Here is a 19,386-nt window from a genome sequence, read left to right on the forward strand (position 1 = left end):
TGAGCATGATTCTTGAGACACTACATAAATTATGAGGACTTTGTCAAAATTGCCTTTGCCAAGCCCAGAGCATAACTGCATTATGTAATGGATTATATATGACTCTGACATATGGTTAATAAATATTGGGAGGAAAAATTTTCCCCCTCATAATGCAGGAACTATCTGTGTGGGTTTAACTAAGTTAGTGACTGGCAAAGTGAAGGTAATGAGCTGGTACAGCTGGAAGCAGCTTTAAAATGAGAGAATTGTGTCATTTCATTTCCAAAGAGACTGAAGAATTCATGACGCATTGGCTGGCTTCCCAGTTCTTATCAGTGATATCTGGGATAACTGCTCTGTGGCGTTTTGATAAGGCCCCTTTATGCATAAGTATCCCATACCATGCTTTATTATGCTGTAAGTTAAAGCGTGTCTTTGCACACAGTCACGTGTGCACATCTGGGGTTGTGGTGTGGTGTGAGCAACCTGGAGTTAGGGGTGTGATGCCTTGAGTTTTTGTCTCGTACCTTGGCTTAGCAGATGTTAGATCTCTAGTCCTTTGTGCCCCCCCCCCCCCCGCCAAGTCTACAGATTCTTCCTCTGTAAAGGGAAATTCTCTCTGGCTGGCTACCTCACAGGGTTCCTGGAGGATTAAATGGGATTTGACATATAGGAGCACTTTATAAACAGAAGCACGATACACATATAAAGTACTCCACGTGCCGTTTTCTCATTTGATACTCTAGCACCTTGTTGTATTATCCTTGTCCTTTGGAAAGAAATGATGCACTAGCACATCACTCGCTGTGCTTCTAAGCAGTGTTGGCAGCACTTTGTGTTGGAATTTCAGCTGTAGACATTCATATGCTTTAGGAGATGCAGTATTAGAATATGACTTAGGAATTCTGCCCTTTTAATTTTCAGAACTGTGAATTTTTTCTTTCTGATGTGATGAAGTTCAAATTGGAACACAAACACATACACCCCACAAAATAAAAACCCACAAACTTGATTCGTATCTGTTCCTTAACTAAAAAATTACACAAAGAAACTATTTAAGGACTTTTGGAGAGCAGTCAGAATATTTCTGGTCATCTTGTGTGGAGGTGTTGGATTCTGTTTCAGACTGTGTGGTCAACCCGGTTTTGGCAGAGTTTGAGGCAGTGTTGATTTCTTCACTGCCCAAGCTAAACCCATGACAAAAGTATATTCATGACAAAGCACATTCAAAAGGATGATCTCAGTCCAAGAACAGTTTTTGCTTCAGTAAAACGATACCATGATGTGGGATGGAGGAATTTGGAGGCTGAGCATTTTTTATTTCTTTGCCTTCAAATTCTCAAGTCAGTTTAGGTGCTGAGCAGATAACTTCACATCACTGAGTGACTTTCAGCACCCCATCTATAAAATGAGGGCGCTGGATTAAATTACCTCTAACATTCTTTCTAGTCCCCAGTTGAATGGTTCTCTTCCAGAATAGGATCCTCCATTTATTTGTTCTGTCTAGAATTGGCAGAGGCAAGGTATGGTGGCCAGATCATAGGTGGAACGTAATTCACAAGGTAATTTTGCATCTAATTTGCATGCATAGGCAGCTCTTGCTTTGCATGGTTCCAATATACACAGATTGCACACAGTTAACACAGTTTAGTAAATGATGTTGAAATCACTGCCGTTCATGAGATTCTAGATGTGCAGCTGGAGGAGATAAGTGGAGGTGAACTTAGATGGATGTAAATAATGAAAGTGGTTGTGATGGGAAGGATGAAGCTGTCTTGAAGAGAGTGATAGCAGAAAGCAATTCACATGAGGGGAACTCTTGGAGATATTTTGCAATGTTGAAGGCACAAAGGATAAAGTGGTAGAAGCTTAGAAAGGAGTATGACAATTTGCCAAGCTGTGGAGAATACTCTTACTCCATGTTGCAAGTTCTGTATTGCGAAGAGGCAGGCAAGCAGCGTTCAGACTACTCTCAATAAGCTTTTAACAAAGAAATAAACTGCTGTATGTTTCAGTGTTTCTAATGATCTCAGTGACAGTGTACTAAATAAATATTACTAAAATATAAAATAATTTTACTGTTCTTTCCCTATATGTTGTAACAGTGAGAGAATTCTTCAAACATGACATTTTTAAATGTCACAGAATTTTTGCAGTTTTCCCCATTGATTAAATTCTCTTTGCCAAGTTGTTTTTACAGTCCTGCCCTCTTGTGCAAAGCAAGGCCTGCCTGCAGTTCTGAGGTAGACTGGAGATTTATTTCTTTCTAAACTGATTATTTTAGAAATTTTTATACAATTTTCAAAGGTTACACTCCATATACAGTTAGTACAGAATGTTGGCTCTATTCCCTGTGTTGTACAGTACATTCTTGAGCCTGTCTTACACCCAGTAGTTTGTACCTCCCACTCTCCCAGCCCTGTAATGCCCCTCTCCCCACACTGGTAACCACTAGTTTGTTTTCTGTATCTGTGAGTCTGTTTCTTTTTTGTTACATTCACTAGTTTGTAGTTTTTAGATTCTGTATAAAAGCCATATCATACAGTATTTATCTTTCTCTGTCTGACTTATTTTACTAAGCATAATGCCCTCCAAGTCCACCCATGTTGCTACAAATGGCAAAATTTCAATTTTTTTGGTTGAGTAGTATTCCATTGTGTTTATGTATATACATATGTCTATATATGTATACACACACACACACACACACCACATCTTCTTTATCATTTGTCTATTGTTGGACACTTAGGTTGCTTCCATATCTTAGTAATTGTAAATAATGCTGCTTTGAACATTGAGGTGTGTATCTTTTCGAATTAGTAGTTGTTGTTTTTTTTTTTTTTTTGATGTATACCCAGTAGAATTACTAGGTCATATGGTAATTCTGTTTTTAGTTTTTTGAGAGACTTGGAGATTTATATCAGCATAAGCCAAGCTTCTAGAGGGAAGAACTTCTCCCCTCGCCTTAACATTATGCTAGCAATACACTTTTTTTCCTAAAAAGTCTTAGAAGAACATACTGGAAAAAGAAGGGGGGATTAGAACCCAAATTCCAACACCCAGACAAGACCACAGTCATTATTTAATATTTTTATCTGTATTCTGAGTCTGTTCCTTTATGGATGTGTAGATTTATACTGATACATATTTTTTAATTACAGAAGTAGAATCATAGTATGATTGATTCTAATCACGCCTTTGAATTATCCACCAGATCTTTGAGTGGTTTTGCTTGTACCTTTCTGGATATACTCTTTTCACAAGTCAGCTAATAATGCCTTGGGAAGCAAGGTGATTCTGAAGGATTTGGGGCAAATTATACACATACACACTTGGTCAAGACTTGTGCCAGAGGTCCCACAGCAGCCTCAGAGAGTGTGTTGGCCCTGCAGCGAGCACGGCTCCCCCTGCAGGTGAATCGCCCGCCAGCGTTCTGTCACCGGTGGTGATCAGAATGGCAGGGATGCTGCCGTTCAGTGTTGACGGAGCCATGGGCCGGGCTTCAGGGACCCAGGTGTGGCCGTGGGGAGTATTTGGTTGGCAGCAGTTGGGCTCACCTAGTGTAATATTTGAATTTGCAAAAGACAGATACTTTTCCTTCATTCCTCACCTCCATTCCTGAAAGGCTGTCTTCAGCCTAGTTCTGTTAAGCCAGAGCGATTTCTTTCTTAAAGACTATTGATTATTTAGATCTGTAAAGAGGAACGAATCCTTCTCTGCTTATTGCCCCCGGTATCCAGCTTTTCCTTCAGGAACTGAGACACTGATAAGGCTGAGGCACTGGGTGGGCCGCACTGACTGCTCTTCTGTCTGCCACGTGGGGAAAGCCGCCCCCTGAAATGTGTCACTCTCCGTCTTCCTCCCCTTCCTCTTTCTCACTCTTTTAGGTCTTAGTTGATCAAAGGGAGATTTTCAGAAGCACCACATAAATAGTTGCTTCATAGGGAAGCAGGTGACAGTGAATTCATAGAACACCTAACTAATTATCTCTAGTGAAATGAAATAAAATGGATGAAGAAAGGTATTTGCTAAAGTGTTCCCTAAAACTAATAAACCTTGGGGTTATTATACTCATATCACATAGAGACTGAAAGGGTGTCCCTGATACCTTGTACTTCCACAGCATTTAGTTACTCACAATGTCTGCTAAGTTTCTTTCTTTCCCTCATCAGTGTTTTTATTGCAGTCCTTAGAACACCACAGGAAGAACATATCAAAAAGCTTATTGCCTGACTTGTTGAAGCATCAAACAATTGGGCTTTAGCAGAGTTGAGCCTTTAGAACTTAATATTTGAAATTCCAGTAAATCATCATCCAAATCAGAATAGATTAAAAAAATTTTTTTTGTAGGGAGAGGTAATTAGGTTTATTTATTTATTGTTAGAGGAGGTCCTGGGGATTGAACCCAGGACCTCATGCATGCTAAGCACGTGCTCTACCACTTGAGCTATACCCTCCCCCATAAAATCAGAATAGATTATAACCTCAAATGAGACACTGACATTGTCATTTATAACGTAAGCTCTATGGGGCCTTGTCTATCTTTTGTCTCGGTGCCCAGCTCAAAAGATGCTCAATAGAGTATTTGTTGAGAAAATGAAATTTTCCTTCTAGATTTTGGATTAGACCTTTGCTGTTTGACTTAGTATCTTTGATTTTCAATTCAGTTTATCAACAGATACGTAGCAGCATCCACTGTGTATCATGTACTGTGCCTGTTGTTGAAGATGCAGGAGTCCTGCCTAGGTTGCATGCGTTAAATAAGGGGAGAAAACAACATTCGTGCAGTAGTAAACGGTGATTCTGACTCTGAATGTAACTAGGGTTCAGAGGAGGGAAAAGTCAGTGTAGGCTACTAATGAAACCTGTGGAAGTAGAAGTAGGTGTTGAAGATATTTTATATTTAGATGAAGGGAAGAGAGCGTGTTTCGGGCAGAGAGGACCAGAGCAAGGGCGGAGACATGGGAGTGAGCCCGACTGCTGTCTTGGAGCGTGGGAGTGGGAGCTGGTTCTGCACTCCAGCTCCCCTTGGGGGTGGTTCAGAGCTTTTCTTCACCTCCACCCCCAGGGACAGAGGATTCCAGAGTCACAGTTAGGACCCTGAGAGAATTTCTCGTGGGAGGGGAAGGGGATTATACACAGTAATAGTCTAAGCCAAGTGCTTTCGGGAGCTTTTCTTCCCTTTTTTCAGTGTTCATGGGCTCTTTTTCTCTCCGAACTCATTTTTTTCTTTTCCCCTTTGGAACTTATCTCCACCTTGCAGTTGGTGTTGTGAGACGGAGAGGGAAGAAGTAGGGAATGGAGACAAACACGAAATAGCTGCTTTAGGCCTGCTCCTGACCATCACTAAAGCATTACTTGAAGTTTACACCTAGTCAAGTCCTGTTCTCTAGGTTAGGAAAGGATGGGATTGGCCAGGAAGCCTCAGCCGATAGCAAGGAGTAGACATTTGCCTTACATTTGAATAGCTCTATATCTTTGTAGATACCTTTAAAAAATTTTATTGTTTTTTATTTACTCAATTTAGTTTTTAATGAGGTACTGGGGATTGAACCCAGGACCTGGTGCATGCTAAGCATGTGCTGTACCACAGACATTAATATAAAACTATAGTTTTAAGCTTAAAAGTTATAACTTAACTCAGTGCATTATTCCTTATGAGGAAATATAACTTGTAGAATGAATTTCAGAGAAAGCCAGAAATTCCCCCTACCATTCCATTTGCTTTAAAAATCTTTTATCTAAGGTAACAGATGAACATACAAGAGTTCAAAGTAGACGATTTCAGTTTGTGTACATGTAAGAATACAGTATTAATCAGTGAATTTGATTCTTTTGTAGGAGCATACATTGATAGGTTCAGCAAATTCCCAAGATATCCAGCTGTGTGGAATGGGAATTCTTCCCGAACATTGTATCATAGACATCACGTCAGAAGGCCAGGTTATGCTGACTCCTCAGAAGAATACCAGGTAATGTACTTTAATTAGTGTTAATGTCACAGTAATTTTTAAGAGGAAGAAAGTAGATTAGCTTAGGATGGTATAAGGACATTTGATCTTTGTGTGCTTTTATGTCCACTTAATGAAGATACTCAGTTACCAAGTCCTTAATATTTAATTTTTTAATATCGCTTAAACCCATCCTTCCTCTCTATACCCACTACCATGGCCTTATTTAAATAAGACCCCATCAGATCTTGATTGGAACCCCTGCCTGCACCCTAATCTTTCTCTTGGTCCACTCACCATACAGCTAGATGGCTTTCAACTATTTTTGATACAAAATCCCTTACATCCTTCCTGTTTATCTCCTATTCCTCTGCATCTGCCATTCCTTTGGCCAGCTAACTCCTGTTTGACCTCAAGGTTAAGCTCTGTCATTATCTACTTTGGTCTAAATTAAGGGCCCCTAGTATATATTCCAAGAGCGCCTTATACTTCCTGTTATGTTAACACTTCACAATTGTGTCTTTGTGGGCTGTTAACCTTCATTACCCTATGGGACTGTGAGCTCTTTAAGGATAAAAACCTTTCTTTTTGGTCCCTATCCTTAGCATGTAATACAGACTAATATATAAGTGTTCAATAAGTAATGAATGAAGAGGCATAACATTATATAAATTAAGTATTTGTCAGTTTGTTTCCTTCAGCTATAAAACTGTCACCGCCCCTTTTGTGTAAGTGTCTGTAACTGTCACAGGTGATGGTTAACTGACTTACATTGATCTTCTGAATGTTGATTAATCATTATATAAAAAAAAATCATTAATATCATCACTAACTTCATCTGTAAAGTCTTTAAGTATCTGGAAGCTGTCAAGCTCATGGTGAAGGATACAAGTGAGAAAAGGGGACAAAAGGAGCCTGAGCTGGCCTGGCACTGCCAGCTCAGGCACGCTTCTCTCCTCCCAGATAATCTCCCTGGCACCAGCCCCGGGGAGGGCTGCTCTGAGGCTGGGAGACGAAGCAGGCCACATAACTTTGTTTCAGCAGAGACAAAATCCAGGGTCAGTGCTCCACACACAACATGCCGAACACCTTCTCCCGGCCAGTGTGAGTGACTGTTTCACCAGCTGCAACTTTATCCTCATCTCCCCTCTATAGATAAGATTTTTGACAAAATACCATAGAATTACTCCTGTTCTCTGATAGCTCCCGATATATACACAACCCCCACCTCCTTATGCTCTTTCCCAAGTTGTCCGGCTGAAGCCCATTCCTGCAGCAGGTCCCCCCAGTCCCCTCTCACTGAGACACCCCATGCCTCCTGTGATGTCTCCTCTTCCACTGTGTGTAATCGACCCAACTGGTTCAATTGCGGGAATGTTCCTGGTGGTCTTTGGTTGGAGGACGTTGACACCAATTTCCTCAAAGTCATTGGAAAGCTTGAAATTTACAGTTGGCAACAAATACTGTCAGTTGTTTTTCTCCAAGTGACAGACTGGCTTTGTCATTTTCAAGATGTCTGGGGGGAGGGTATAGCTCAGTGGTAGAGTACATGCTTAGCATGCATGAGGTCATGGGTTTGATCCCCAGTACCTCTGTTAAATTAAAAAAAAAAAAACTAAACCTAATTACCTTCCCCTCAAACAAACAAAAAGTATTAAAAAAAAAAAAAAAGAAGAAGAAAATGTCTGCCAGAAAACCACTTTGTGTAGTCATTCTGCTTTGGTTTGCATCAGCACAGTGCTTTGTGTGTACTTCTCATTTAGCCACCTGAAATGTTTAAGATGTGTATTCAAAGGTCAGGATTTACTAAAAACAATAATTTGCTGCTTCATCAAGGGCCTTCTCAAATGAAACATATTTTAAAATCGTGAATGCACGGCAGCGAATAATCCAGTGACAACTAATAAAAGTTCGGTGCCGCTGCCCAGGTGTTTGCTCACACCCAGCGGTCTTCCTCCTTGCCGATACGAATGTCAGGGCCATGGAAAAGGGCGGCTTAGTGCTGTTATACGGATAGCTTTGATCTTGGGGACTCCGTACAGACCACACCTGGAGAATTGGTACTGTAGTCATGCTTTTATTTATTAACTGCTGTAGCTTTAAAAAAAAATAAGCCTATATATGTGCTTGCCATTCCTTAAACTCCTCATTGTATTTAAAGAATTTGTGTCCTAAAGCCTAAAATCTGCTAATTTTAGTAGGTCCCCTCTTGTCATAACTCTGGTTTTCTGAGCTTGTGTTTTGAATGATCAGACTGTAGGAGCATAGAGACCAGTTATGTTCAGTATTCAAAACCCACGTGGTAAGTGAACTCTGGATAGAGAGTAAGGTAAGGTGTGGTGTGTGTGCACGTACATCACAAGTAACTGGCAGCACAAAGCTAGGGGAGGGCTTTAGGAATTTAAAGAACATAGGATACTGTAGGCTGGAGTGACACAGGAAGCAGGAGCCAAACCAAGCTTTTGAGAAACCAAACTGTGTGAGACTCGAGGACGGGGAGGAACGGGAACCCTATTCCAGGTTGTAGGATGGGACTAAACCTCGATTTGGAGGAAGAGTCAGTCATGTTTAGTGGGCAGAACGTAACCTCACCCCCACCCTGTTTTTTTTTTTTTTTTTTTTTTTTTTTTTTGCTCGTGTTGCAAATTCACTAGAAGAGGAAAAGGAGGAGATAAAGAGGGTTTCCTTTTGTAGGGCCTTAAATGTCAAGGTAAAGAACTTGACCTTTATCCTGTATCTAAGCAGATGAGTCATTCAGTAGGAGAGAGGCATGATGACACTGGTATTCCAGGAATGTCAGTCTTTGTGGTATGCATGATTTTCTATTTATTTCCTGCCCCTCTAAAATTTTCCCTTAATACCCTTGTCCCCATCATTCTTCTGTTGAACCCCATTTCTAAGATATGCAGTCAAGTCAGTCTTATACATTTTCTATATATTGATAGGATATGGACATTTTTCTATGCTATAGGAAGTTACAGAATAATTTAACATAGGTCTCATTTCTTATCCTGATACCTGTAGATACTTCCGAGTTTAGTTGGTTGACGTCTCTTTTTATCCATGTAGATTGGACATACTTGTTTTAGTTACACTGTTCACTGCTACCATCTTTTATTATTGGCTGTAATGGTTCCATATTTACTCCTTAACATGCTCTATATGAGAATTTAGAACTTTGGAAAATAGAGGATAATAACCTATTATACTTGGTTCCATAGGCATTTTAGGTAAATCAGCAAAGAAGTAAATACAAATAATAAAATTCACCAACAGCAGGTTTTATTTTGGGGAATTGATTTTTTTTTCCTATATTGCACTGAAAATTAAAGGAGAAAAGATGAGAATCACTGTGCACATCCTTGCCCTCTTCTCCCTGCAGAACATTTGTAAATGGCTCTTCTGTATCCAGTCCTATTCAGCTGCACCACGGGGACAGGATATTATGGGGAAACAACCACTTCTTCAGGTATGATGTTCGTGGCTCTTAAAGAAGGAGATTATTGATGGTTATACTCTGAAACAGAAGTAAACTTAGTGCCATAAAAATGCTACATTGTTTTGTGTGCATATATATTTATTCACTATATGTATATATATGTATTTGTTCACTATATGGCTTGAGCCCGAGGGACATGTGAACAGTACACTCAGGGAAGTTACTGTGTTTACTTACATGGTTTTTTTCTTTTTTGTTTCCCAGTGGAAGAATATTGTTTTGCCATCTGGTATATGAATGTATTAGTTATTTTCTGACATGCTTATCTTTTTATTTTTTATTATTATTTTGTAAGCAGTGGTTTTAGTTTCCTTATCCATATAATAAGGTTCATATATCATTTAGGAATGCTTTCAGCAAACTTGGCTCTGATGGCTTAAACAGATAGTTTATTTCTCTGACAAAACAAGGACTCTGAAAGAAGACGGTTATTGACATTGGCTAAGCCCCTCAAAAATGTCATGGCAGAAGTCTTGTCATTATCTTGGCTTTTCCCTTTGGCCGTGCCGCTCCAGACATCAAAGCAGCAATTGGGCACACAGGAAGAAAATGAGGTGGAAGGGTGGCAGGACCAGCCCTGACTATCCTGTTGGATCAGAAGAAGCAGAAGTCTTCCCAGAGTCCCCGGCAACCTTCCACTTAAATCTTATTTGCTAAAATTTGCCTCTCAGCTGCAAGGGAGGCTGAGAAAGAAAGTGTCTGACCTGGGACTGCACACCTTGTTTCCCATACAAAATTGGTGTTGGATTGACAAGGACAGGCAGGCTGGATAGAGTGTGAATAAAATCCTGCTCCATTCCACTTCCTGCCGCTGTGCTTCAGTTATCAGACTGACTGGATCCTTTGCTCGTGGGCCAGTTGCTGTTTTGATTATACAAGAAAGAGTAGAGGAGTACAAAGTGTGTGGGAAATGTTTTTCATTTCATTTGAATTAGTTTTCGTCTTTTCCGGATATATGCCCAGGAGTAGGATTGCTGCATTATATGGTAACTCTAGTTTCAGTTTTTTTAAGGAACCTCCATACTATTTTCCACAGTGGCCGCACCGGTTTACATTCCTACCAACAGTGTAAGAAGGTTCCCTTTTCTCCACGCCTTCTCCAGCGTTTATTATTTGTAGACTTTTTGATGATGACCATTCTGACTCATGTGAGGTGATACCTACTTGTGGTTTTGATTTGCATTTCTCTAGTAATTGGAGATGCTGAGCATCTTTTCATGTGCCTGTTGGCCATGTGCATGTTTTCTTTGAAGTGTCTAGGTCTTCTGCCTGTTTTTAAATTGAGTTTTTTTTGTTTTTTGTTTTTTGTTTTTCTAATATTAAGTTGTATGGGCTATTTGGACCTTTGGGAAGTTAACCCCTTGTCAGTCACTTCACCTGCAAGTATTCTCTCCCATTCTGTAGGTTGTCTTTTCGTTTTGTTGATGGTTTTCTTTGCTGTGCAAAAGCTTGTAAGTTTAATTAGGTCCCATTTGTTTATTTTTGCTTTTATTTCTATTGCCTTGGTAGAATGACCTAAGAAAACTCTGCTACTGTTTATGTCAAAGAATGTTATTTAAGTCTTAAGCCATTTTGAGTTTATTTAATATATGGTATGAGGGAATATTCTGACTTCATTGATTTTCATGTGACTGTCCAGCTTTCCCAGCACCACTTGCTAAAGAGGTTGTCTTTTCTCCTTTGCATATTCTTTTCTACTTTGTCAAAGATCAATTGACCACAGGCTGGTGGGCTTATTTCTGGTCTCTCTCTTCTGTTCCATTGGTCCAGCTGTCTGTTTTTGTGCCAATATCACACTGTTTGTGACTGTAACTTTGTAGTATTGTCTGAAGACTGGAAGGGTTATTTCTTTAGCTTTGTTCTTTTTTTTTTTTTTTTTCCCTAGTGTTGCTTTGGCAATTCTGGATCTTTTGTGGTTCCATATAAACTTTAGGATTACTTGTTCTAGTTCTGTGAAAGATGCCATGGATAATTTGATAGGGGTTGCATTGAATCTGTAGATTGCTTTAGGTATTGTGGCCATTTTAACAATATTAACTCCTCCAGTCCAAGAGCATGGGATGCCTTTCCATTTCTTTGGATCATCTTCAGTTTCCTTTATCAGTGTTTTATAGATTTCAGGGTGTAAATCCTTCACTTCGTTGGTTAGGTATATTCCTAGCTATTTTATTTTTTGACATGATTTTAAGAGACTTTTTTTTAACTCTCTCTTTCTGATTTCATTACTAGTGTGAAGAAACACACCAGATTTCTGTTGTTAATCTTGTATCTTGATACCTTGCTGAATTCGTTTATCAGTTCTCATAGTTTCTGTGTGGTGTCTTTAGGGTTTTCTATATATATAGTATCATGTCTTCCATGTATAATGACAATTTTGCCTCTTCTCTTCCAATTTGGATCCCTTTTCTTTCTTACTCTTGTCTGATTGCTGTGGCTGGAACTTCCACTACTGTGTTAGATAGAAGTGGTGAGAGTGGACATACATACTTGTTACGTTTCTGATTTTAGCAGGAAGGCTTTCAGCTTTTCACCGTTGCGTATTACACTGGCTATAGGTTTGTCATAAACAGCTTTTATATAGAGATATGTTCCCTTTCTGCCCACTTTGGTGAGAGTTTTTTTTTTTTATCATCAGTGAAGATTGAATTTAATCAAATGCTCTTTCTGCATATATTACTCAGTCACAAAAAAGAATGAAATCTTGCCATTTGCAGCAACATGGATGGAACTAGAGATTATCATACCAAGTGAAGTCAGAGAATGACAAATATCATCTGGTAACACTTGTTTGTGGAATCTAGAGGATAATAATGAACTTATGTACAGAACAGAAACAGACTCACAGACATAAAAAACAGTCCTACAGTTACCAAAGGGGAGGCAGGGTGAGGGATAAATTAGGAGTTTGGGATTAACAGATACATACTACTACATATAAAACAGATAACAAGGTCCTACTGTGTAGCACAGGGAACTATATTCAGTAACTTGTAATAATCTATAATGGAAAAGAATCTGAAAAGGAATATATCTATATATACATATGTGTATGTATATCTGAATCACTTTGCTGTACACCTGAAACACTGTAAATCTCCAATTAAAAAAAGCCCTCATAGTTTAGGTTAAGTTGATCTTTCCACCATAATCTCACACAACTTCTGCTATTCTGCTATACAAATTTTGTGTCTCTCTGTGTTGTTTTATTTATAATTTCTCCAGAGACTGTGAAAGTTTCCATTCCTTGTGCCATTCCTCTGTCCTAATGCCCTGCTTTCTCCTTACCCTTTAAGGCTTGGCTCAAGTGACTTCCTACTCGATCACCCCTTCCCCTGCTATTCCAGTCTGAAGTGGTCCTCAGCTTGTCTCGTGGCCTTGTGTCACACCCTCTGTGGTCATTATTTGTGCACTTGTGTGTGTTTTATTTCTTCTTCTAGAGCAGAAACTTCCAAGTACAGTGATTGCCTTCTTACATGGTATCCCCTTGGCATCTAGCAAATGCCAGTACTTAATGTATGGAGTGAATCAATGCATATCTTTAAGAAATATTCTTCTTTCCCCTCAAGACTTAATTTGCCTAAAAAGAAAAAGAAAGCAGATCGAGAGGATGAGGAGCAAGACACATCCGTGAAGAATGATACCAGTTCTGAGCAGCTGGATGTAGATGGAGACTCTTCCAGTGAGGTATCCAGTGAGATCAACTTCAATTATGAGTATGCACAGATGGAGGTAACCATGAAGGCTCTGGGCAGTAACGGTGAGCAGTCCTATTTGCGTTTTAGAACCTTTTAAAGTCGGTGGAATGTTAGAGTTGTTGACAACTGAGACTTTTTTAAATGTTAGCAAAAAAGTTGTTGTTCTCTGTACTCACTTCTTTTGTGTCTTTGGTTTTAATTTACTATATTTTATAGCAATAAATTAAATTTTCTTCTGCCTTGATATACAAATCACTGCAGACTTTGTTCTTATTGATAGGATTTCTAGATTTGAAACTTGACTGCCACTGACTTACGTAGTGGATTTCTGGAGCATTCCCTCTATTTTAGGTTATGAATAGAGCGTACAGTAGACCTGCTTTTCCTGTGCATAAGATAGTGTGACATGTATCGACAGAACAGATAATGTGATCAGTAATTGGGAGTAAGGAAAGCTAAGCTTTTCCTGACTGTCTTTATTTTATTAATTAGGATGACAAACAACGTAACAATATAGAACAACGTTTGAAGTATACTGTGTTGTGCAGTTTTAACCTTTTGTTTATTATTTGCCTTAAAAAAACTTGTTCAGATCCAATGCAGTCCATACTGAACAGCCTGGAACAGCAGCACGAAGAGGAGAAACGGTCCGCGCTGGAGCGCCAGCGGCTCATGTATGAGCACGAGCTGGAGCAGCTGCGGCGGCGGCTGTCTCCTGAGAAGCAGAACTGCCGGAGCGCAGACAGGTTTTCTTTCCACTCACCCAGCGCTCAGCAGCGACTGAGACAGTGGGCCGAAGAGAGGTAGGTGGTGCGTAGGGCCCTTGTCACATGTGTGGCATGTGCTCGTCACCCTGAACCCACTGGGCAACATACAGGATAGAAAAAGCTAGACCTTAAAGTGAAAATGAATTATATTAAAAGAGAGTGTTACAGCTAAGAACCACTTGGCATTATGCCCCCGCCCCCATTTTTGGAGAAAAAAAAGATGGGGAAACTGTCAATTTATATTGATTTATTTAAACAGTCCCTGTTAGGTGTGTCCCCATTTTCAGTTTGAATGGCTTTCGGATTTGAGTAAATAAATATTTGTACTTAGAAGTTATACTTTATCATTGTATTATACTTTAGGTTCTGAAGCTTGGGTAGATGCTCTTTTAAAAAAGGAAAAAAAGGTGGTTTATCAGGTAGGTACGCATGGTGCCAATGAGACTCAGATTGCAAGTTTGATCTCTCTGTGGGCTGATTGGCGTTGCACTAAATGTTTCATCCATGATTACAGGTCGTATTTAACTAACTTCTCGCTCTTCAGAGTTGGTTGGCAGACAGACAACATTTCTGCCACCTGCATATTGATAGAAATGTAGTGTTTCAGGCTCCCCACCGCAGACCTACTGAGTCAAAATCTCCAGTTGATCAAGACTCCTGGGTGATTTATATACACAGTCAAGTTTGCAAAGCTCTGCCCCAGTCTCTGGCCAGCTTCTTACAGAAGCGTGTGCCAGTGCTTGTCACATAGCCCGCGTTCAAGTGAGTGCATGGGTCAGTGTCGGTGATGTATTCCCTGTGTGCAAGAGACAGTTGGCAAGCTTGGTCCGCAGTTTGCATTAACATTATGCGCTATGTAATATTCTGATGTGCTGCTCGATGGTTATCTGCCTCTCCCCACCTTTTTTTTTTTTTTTTTTTTTAAAGAGAAGCAACACTGAATAATAGCCTGATGAGGTTGAGGGAACAGATCGTCAAAGCCAATCTGTTGGTGAGAGAAGCCAGTTACATCGCAGAAGAGCTGGATAAAAGAACAGAGTATAAAGTAACCCTACAGATTCCAGCCTCCAGCCTCGATGCCAACAGGAAGGTGAGGTTGCCATTGATGAAAAAAATGGTATCATTGGCTAAAACCGCTTCGTGTTTCACCAGTGTTATTTGACCCCTGGTGGGTTTGCCCTCGTCCCCATCTGCACCCTCTGCAGTCTGGGTCCTTTTGTACGTGTCCTCTGTTGAGCAGAATTTACTTCCATTTCTCTTTGTGCGTATATGTGTTTTATCTGCTAGAAATATCCTCTTTCACTGCCTGTACTCCCCACCCTCCAGCTCTACCAATTAATTTTACTCAACTCCTATTTTCAAACTTGTTTAGATTATTTCTGAGAAGTCTCTCCTGATGAATCTTCCCCAGGTGGTTCTTCCCTTCATTCTCTGCCACACCCCACCCTGACCCCTCTGCCCCAGTTGTGTTCATTTTACTTGCAGCGTGTGTGTCAGTTTCTACCTGTCAGCAGTTGGCATGGCGAAACTGATCACACATTGTTTCACGTGGGTTTTCATGATCACAGATCTCTCTCTTTTTTCTTTTGCATAATGTAAGAAGCCTAGTAAAATGTAGGGGGAAATCCCATCAGAATCTCCCATCCTTTCCATTTGATTGTTTCCCTTTCTTATTCAAGTTCTTTTATAGTTCTTGGTCATGTTAATACATAATTTTTGATGGATTAGGTAGAGTCTTGCATTCAGATAAATATTTACAGGGGTCCTTGTGCTTCGTTTCTCCCACAGTACCCGACACAGCACAGCTTTAATGAATCCTCCTTGGGTGTTAATTTGATAGCAAGGACCACATCTTTCTTCCTCCTGTGGCATCATAGCATCAAAATTGATGTTTTTGCACGGGGTAGATATTTGGCAAATACAATGCTTAATGTTTTTCGTAATAGAGGTATTGCGACACAGTCATTACTCTCTGGAGAATTATCTTTAGATACGTATTCTGTGTGTGGCTTGAAAGATTTTGCCCTCTTAGAACTTTATTTTCCTTGGTGGAATTTGGAGGGCGAATTGATGGGTGCACTGGGACTCGCAGACAGACAACAGTAGAAGAAAGCCAGTCGTAGACAGAAGGTCCAGGGCTCAACTTCTTCTAGAAGACTGAGAAGAGCAGGAGCCGGTCTTCTTCCATTCCGTAGTGTTTAAGTTAAAGAAACAGAAACATGAACACTTTCCTCATTGAGCATGACTGTCACCTTGTTCCATGTATCCTGACTTGGGCTTGTTGGAATGAGCAGCCCTGCCTCGGGGGCAGCCAGGTGAACACCTGGAAGTGACTTTGGGCATCTCTTTCCTTCGAGCCACCTGGGAGTGTGTTCATGGGACTGCTCCTGTTCCTGGTAGAGATGACGCGTTGCTGGAGTGGAAGTAGCTGTTGTTAACAGGTGGCTGCTAACCCACTCCACTATGACTGATGTAAAAGATAGTTATTTGAAGATTTCAGCCAGAAAGAGGACCTAGACAAGAAGTATTTTCTAAGGAGATGATCTCCTTTAACTCAGGCTGGGTCTTGTTCTCTTTTATCTAACAAAATCTTTTTTTTTGTTGAGGGGGGAGGTACTTAAAATTCTCTTAGTGTCTTGTTCATACTGTGAATGCCGTTGTTCTGGTCTCACTCCTGCCCTTGTGCTCACCTCTCTCTGGTGCTTTTTGGTGAGGGGCAGGCATTTCTTTTTTCCCTTTTTCCCAGTCCTTGTGGTTATTGCAGGAGGGCCAGGTCACGATGCCACAGCATCTTGCTCGTGGCCATTTAGTTCCAGTTCTCGCGTTCTCCCCTGAAACCTCTCCCTCCGCCCCACTTGCAGAGCACTAATGAGACTCCTGTATTCATTCCCCAGCTGGCTGAATATGAGGCAGAAGGGCCTCTACAGTACATGAGAGGGTGGTAATTTTTGAATTTCAGGGTTCTTAAATCTTTGCTTCCTAACGTAAATTCTGTTTCTTTGGAAACAATTATACACAAGACATTAATGCAGTGTTAGTGACTTTCACATTTCTCTAAAAGTTCTAAGTAGACATTTCAGAACAGTTGAAAAATTTAGCCAGTAAATCAGCTGGTTAGATCCCTGATTGGTACCTCTCTGGAGGAGATGAACAGGGGCAGTTTTATTTTCTACTCTGTGATTTAAAAAAGTTAAAAAAAATTTTTTTTTTAACATCAAAACCCCATTGCTTTTCTAAGCTGGGAAAACTTCAATGAGTACTTTTTTTTTTTTTTTTTGAGGTGAAATTCACGTAACATAAAATTAATTATTGTGAACAATTCAGTGGCGTTTAATACATTCACAGTGTTGTGTAACCAGCATCTCTGTCTAGTTCTATACTGTTTAAAAAAAAAAATTCAAATTATGTGTATTTGGAAGTCGGTATCATTTGTTGCCTCCAAATGGGTAAATAGGATACTTTTCACAGTTTAGTCTTTTAATCATTTTGTGTTTTGTACCACATTAAGATACCACCCATTCAAAAAAATTTAAAAATTCAAACTTTTGAAAGGTTAACTACCCGTCCCAGCAAGCTTTCCCTTCTCGTTCAGGGCTTATAACTCTTTTCCTACCACTGATGTTCTTTGGTCACGTGAAGGCCCGAACAAAACATCTTTGACTTCCTATTAAACATGGTCTACTGTTTTGGATTTGAAAGTTAAATGTAGATTTATATATAAATTTTGATTGCAGGTGGATAGAATGGCATTGTAGTAAGCTTGTAAGATTTCTTGGAAGTTTTGCACTGAGCAGATTAAAGAAGGATACAGTTTCAGTTTTAGTTGATAACGTTGGGCTGGAGGGTACAGGATGTTCAGGGTTGACTTCCACGACAGATAGATGTCTTTGTGTTTCATATTCTCACTCTTACTATCTTTGCAGCGAGGCTCTCTCCTTAGTGAACCTGCAATCCAGGTGAGAAGAAAAGGGAAAGGAAAGCAGATTTGGTCTTTGGAAAAACTGGACAACAGATTGTTGGATATGAGAGACCTTTATCAGGAGTGGAAAGAGTGTGAAGAAGATACCCCAGTAAGTTACTTGAGAAAAACTCCCTGACAGTCATAGAAGGAATAACACAGGAATGCCCATATTAAGAAAGAACTGTTCACTTTTCCAAAATAATGTTGTTTTATAAATTATTTACTTTAGTCCTTTAAATTGTTTAGCTGATAAGGAGCTTTAATAACTTGTTCTTCAGGCATCTTCTTTTGTGTTCTCTGGGTTTCTAGTAGAATCTACATTCATTCTGGGTTCTGTTGGTGTTACATGAATCTGTCTCCCGTGTTGGACTGTGGTGTGTGTGTGTGCACGCACGCACGTGTGCAAGGGGAGGTAATTAGGTTTATTTATTTAATGGAGGTACTGGGGAATGAACCCAGGACCTCGTGCATGCTAAGCATACACTCTACCACTGAGCTGTACCCTGCCCCCTGCCCCCTGCCCCCACAACTGTAGTTTTATTTAGGACAGAGACCATGCCTTATTATGTCTCTTCTTATTTCTCAATACATTTAGTTTTGCAGATAATAAACCTACAACGTCTGCTTTTTGAATTGAACATCAGTGGTACCTTAATATTTATACTATTAGGAACATATTTTGAAGGAGTTTGGATCCTAAAGTAGGTGCCATAGATCTGAATGCTGGTCCTCTGTCCTCAAGTTGTAAGTTTTCTCATCTAGGTCAGCCATGTGCTTGGACATATTTAAGAGAGAAATAAGAATTCTGTATATTTTTACGTATTTTCAACACTGCTGGTCCTGTTTCCACATGGAGTTGTTTACTTCTTTAGCCTCTTGTTTTGTGAAAATGTTCAATAAACATGACTTCTTATAGTCAGATGACCTTTTTGCTTAAAAAGTTGTTTTTATTTCCTTCTGTATTCCTCTCCTATTTCAACTTAGAAATGAAACAATATTAATAACAAATAGCAAAAAGCAAACCATGCTCCTGTAAGGGGGCCGCCTCTCATGAGCAGCAGTGTGTCTAAGGATTTGGTGAAACAAGTGAAATAGCTGTGACTGAAAAACGGAGAGGGTATAGCTCAGTGGCAGAGCGCATGTTTAGCGTGTACAAGGTCCTGGGTTCAATCCCCGGTGCCTCCATATAAAATAAATAAATAACACCCCCCCCCCCAGAAAAAACCCCAAAACAGAGTACTTTCATACACTCTTGTGCTTTCTCTAGTCAGTGTATATTTTCTCTGTTTTCATGGCAAGGTTTCTACGTAAAGGGGAAGAGATGATTAAAGTAATGATGTGTTACTAGGATTGCTGACCACCACTAACTGGCCGTGAGGGAGTGTGTGTGTGTGTGTATATATATGCGTGTACCTGTGCACACATGCGTAGCACAGTGCTGTATTTCAGCTAAGTTTAATGACTTCATTACTGCATCAAAAAGTGATAGGTTGGATTCGTTTATTTGGAGTGATTTTCTGAAGTTGTGTTT

At 40.0% G+C, this 19,386-nt stretch overlaps 1 protein-coding gene across 2 annotated transcripts in view; it reads left to right on the forward strand.

The window, feature by feature from the left end:
* KIF13B (kinesin family member 13B) overlaps window positions 1–19,386 on the forward strand; it is a 165,800-nt gene that overhangs the window by 84,335 nt on the left and 62,079 nt on the right. For both annotated transcript variants that reach the window (XM_074355608.1, XM_074355607.1), the window contains exons 14-19: window positions 5,824–5,954; window positions 9,316–9,402; window positions 12,999–13,189; window positions 13,720–13,930; window positions 14,822–14,984; window positions 17,818–17,964. In XM_074355608.1, coding sequence (XP_074211709.1) covers window positions 5,824–5,954; window positions 9,316–9,402; window positions 12,999–13,189; window positions 13,720–13,930; window positions 14,822–14,984; window positions 17,818–17,964 — 930 coding nt within the window. The remainder of the gene's footprint in view (window positions 1–5,823; window positions 5,955–9,315; window positions 9,403–12,998; window positions 13,190–13,719; window positions 13,931–14,821; window positions 14,985–17,817; window positions 17,965–19,386) is intronic.

This window comes from Camelus bactrianus, chromosome 31 (genome assembly GCF_048773025.1).
Source record: "Camelus bactrianus isolate YW-2024 breed Bactrian camel chromosome 31, ASM4877302v1, whole genome shotgun sequence".
NCBI classification, from domain to species: Eukaryota; Metazoa; Chordata; class Mammalia; order Artiodactyla; family Camelidae; genus Camelus; species Camelus bactrianus.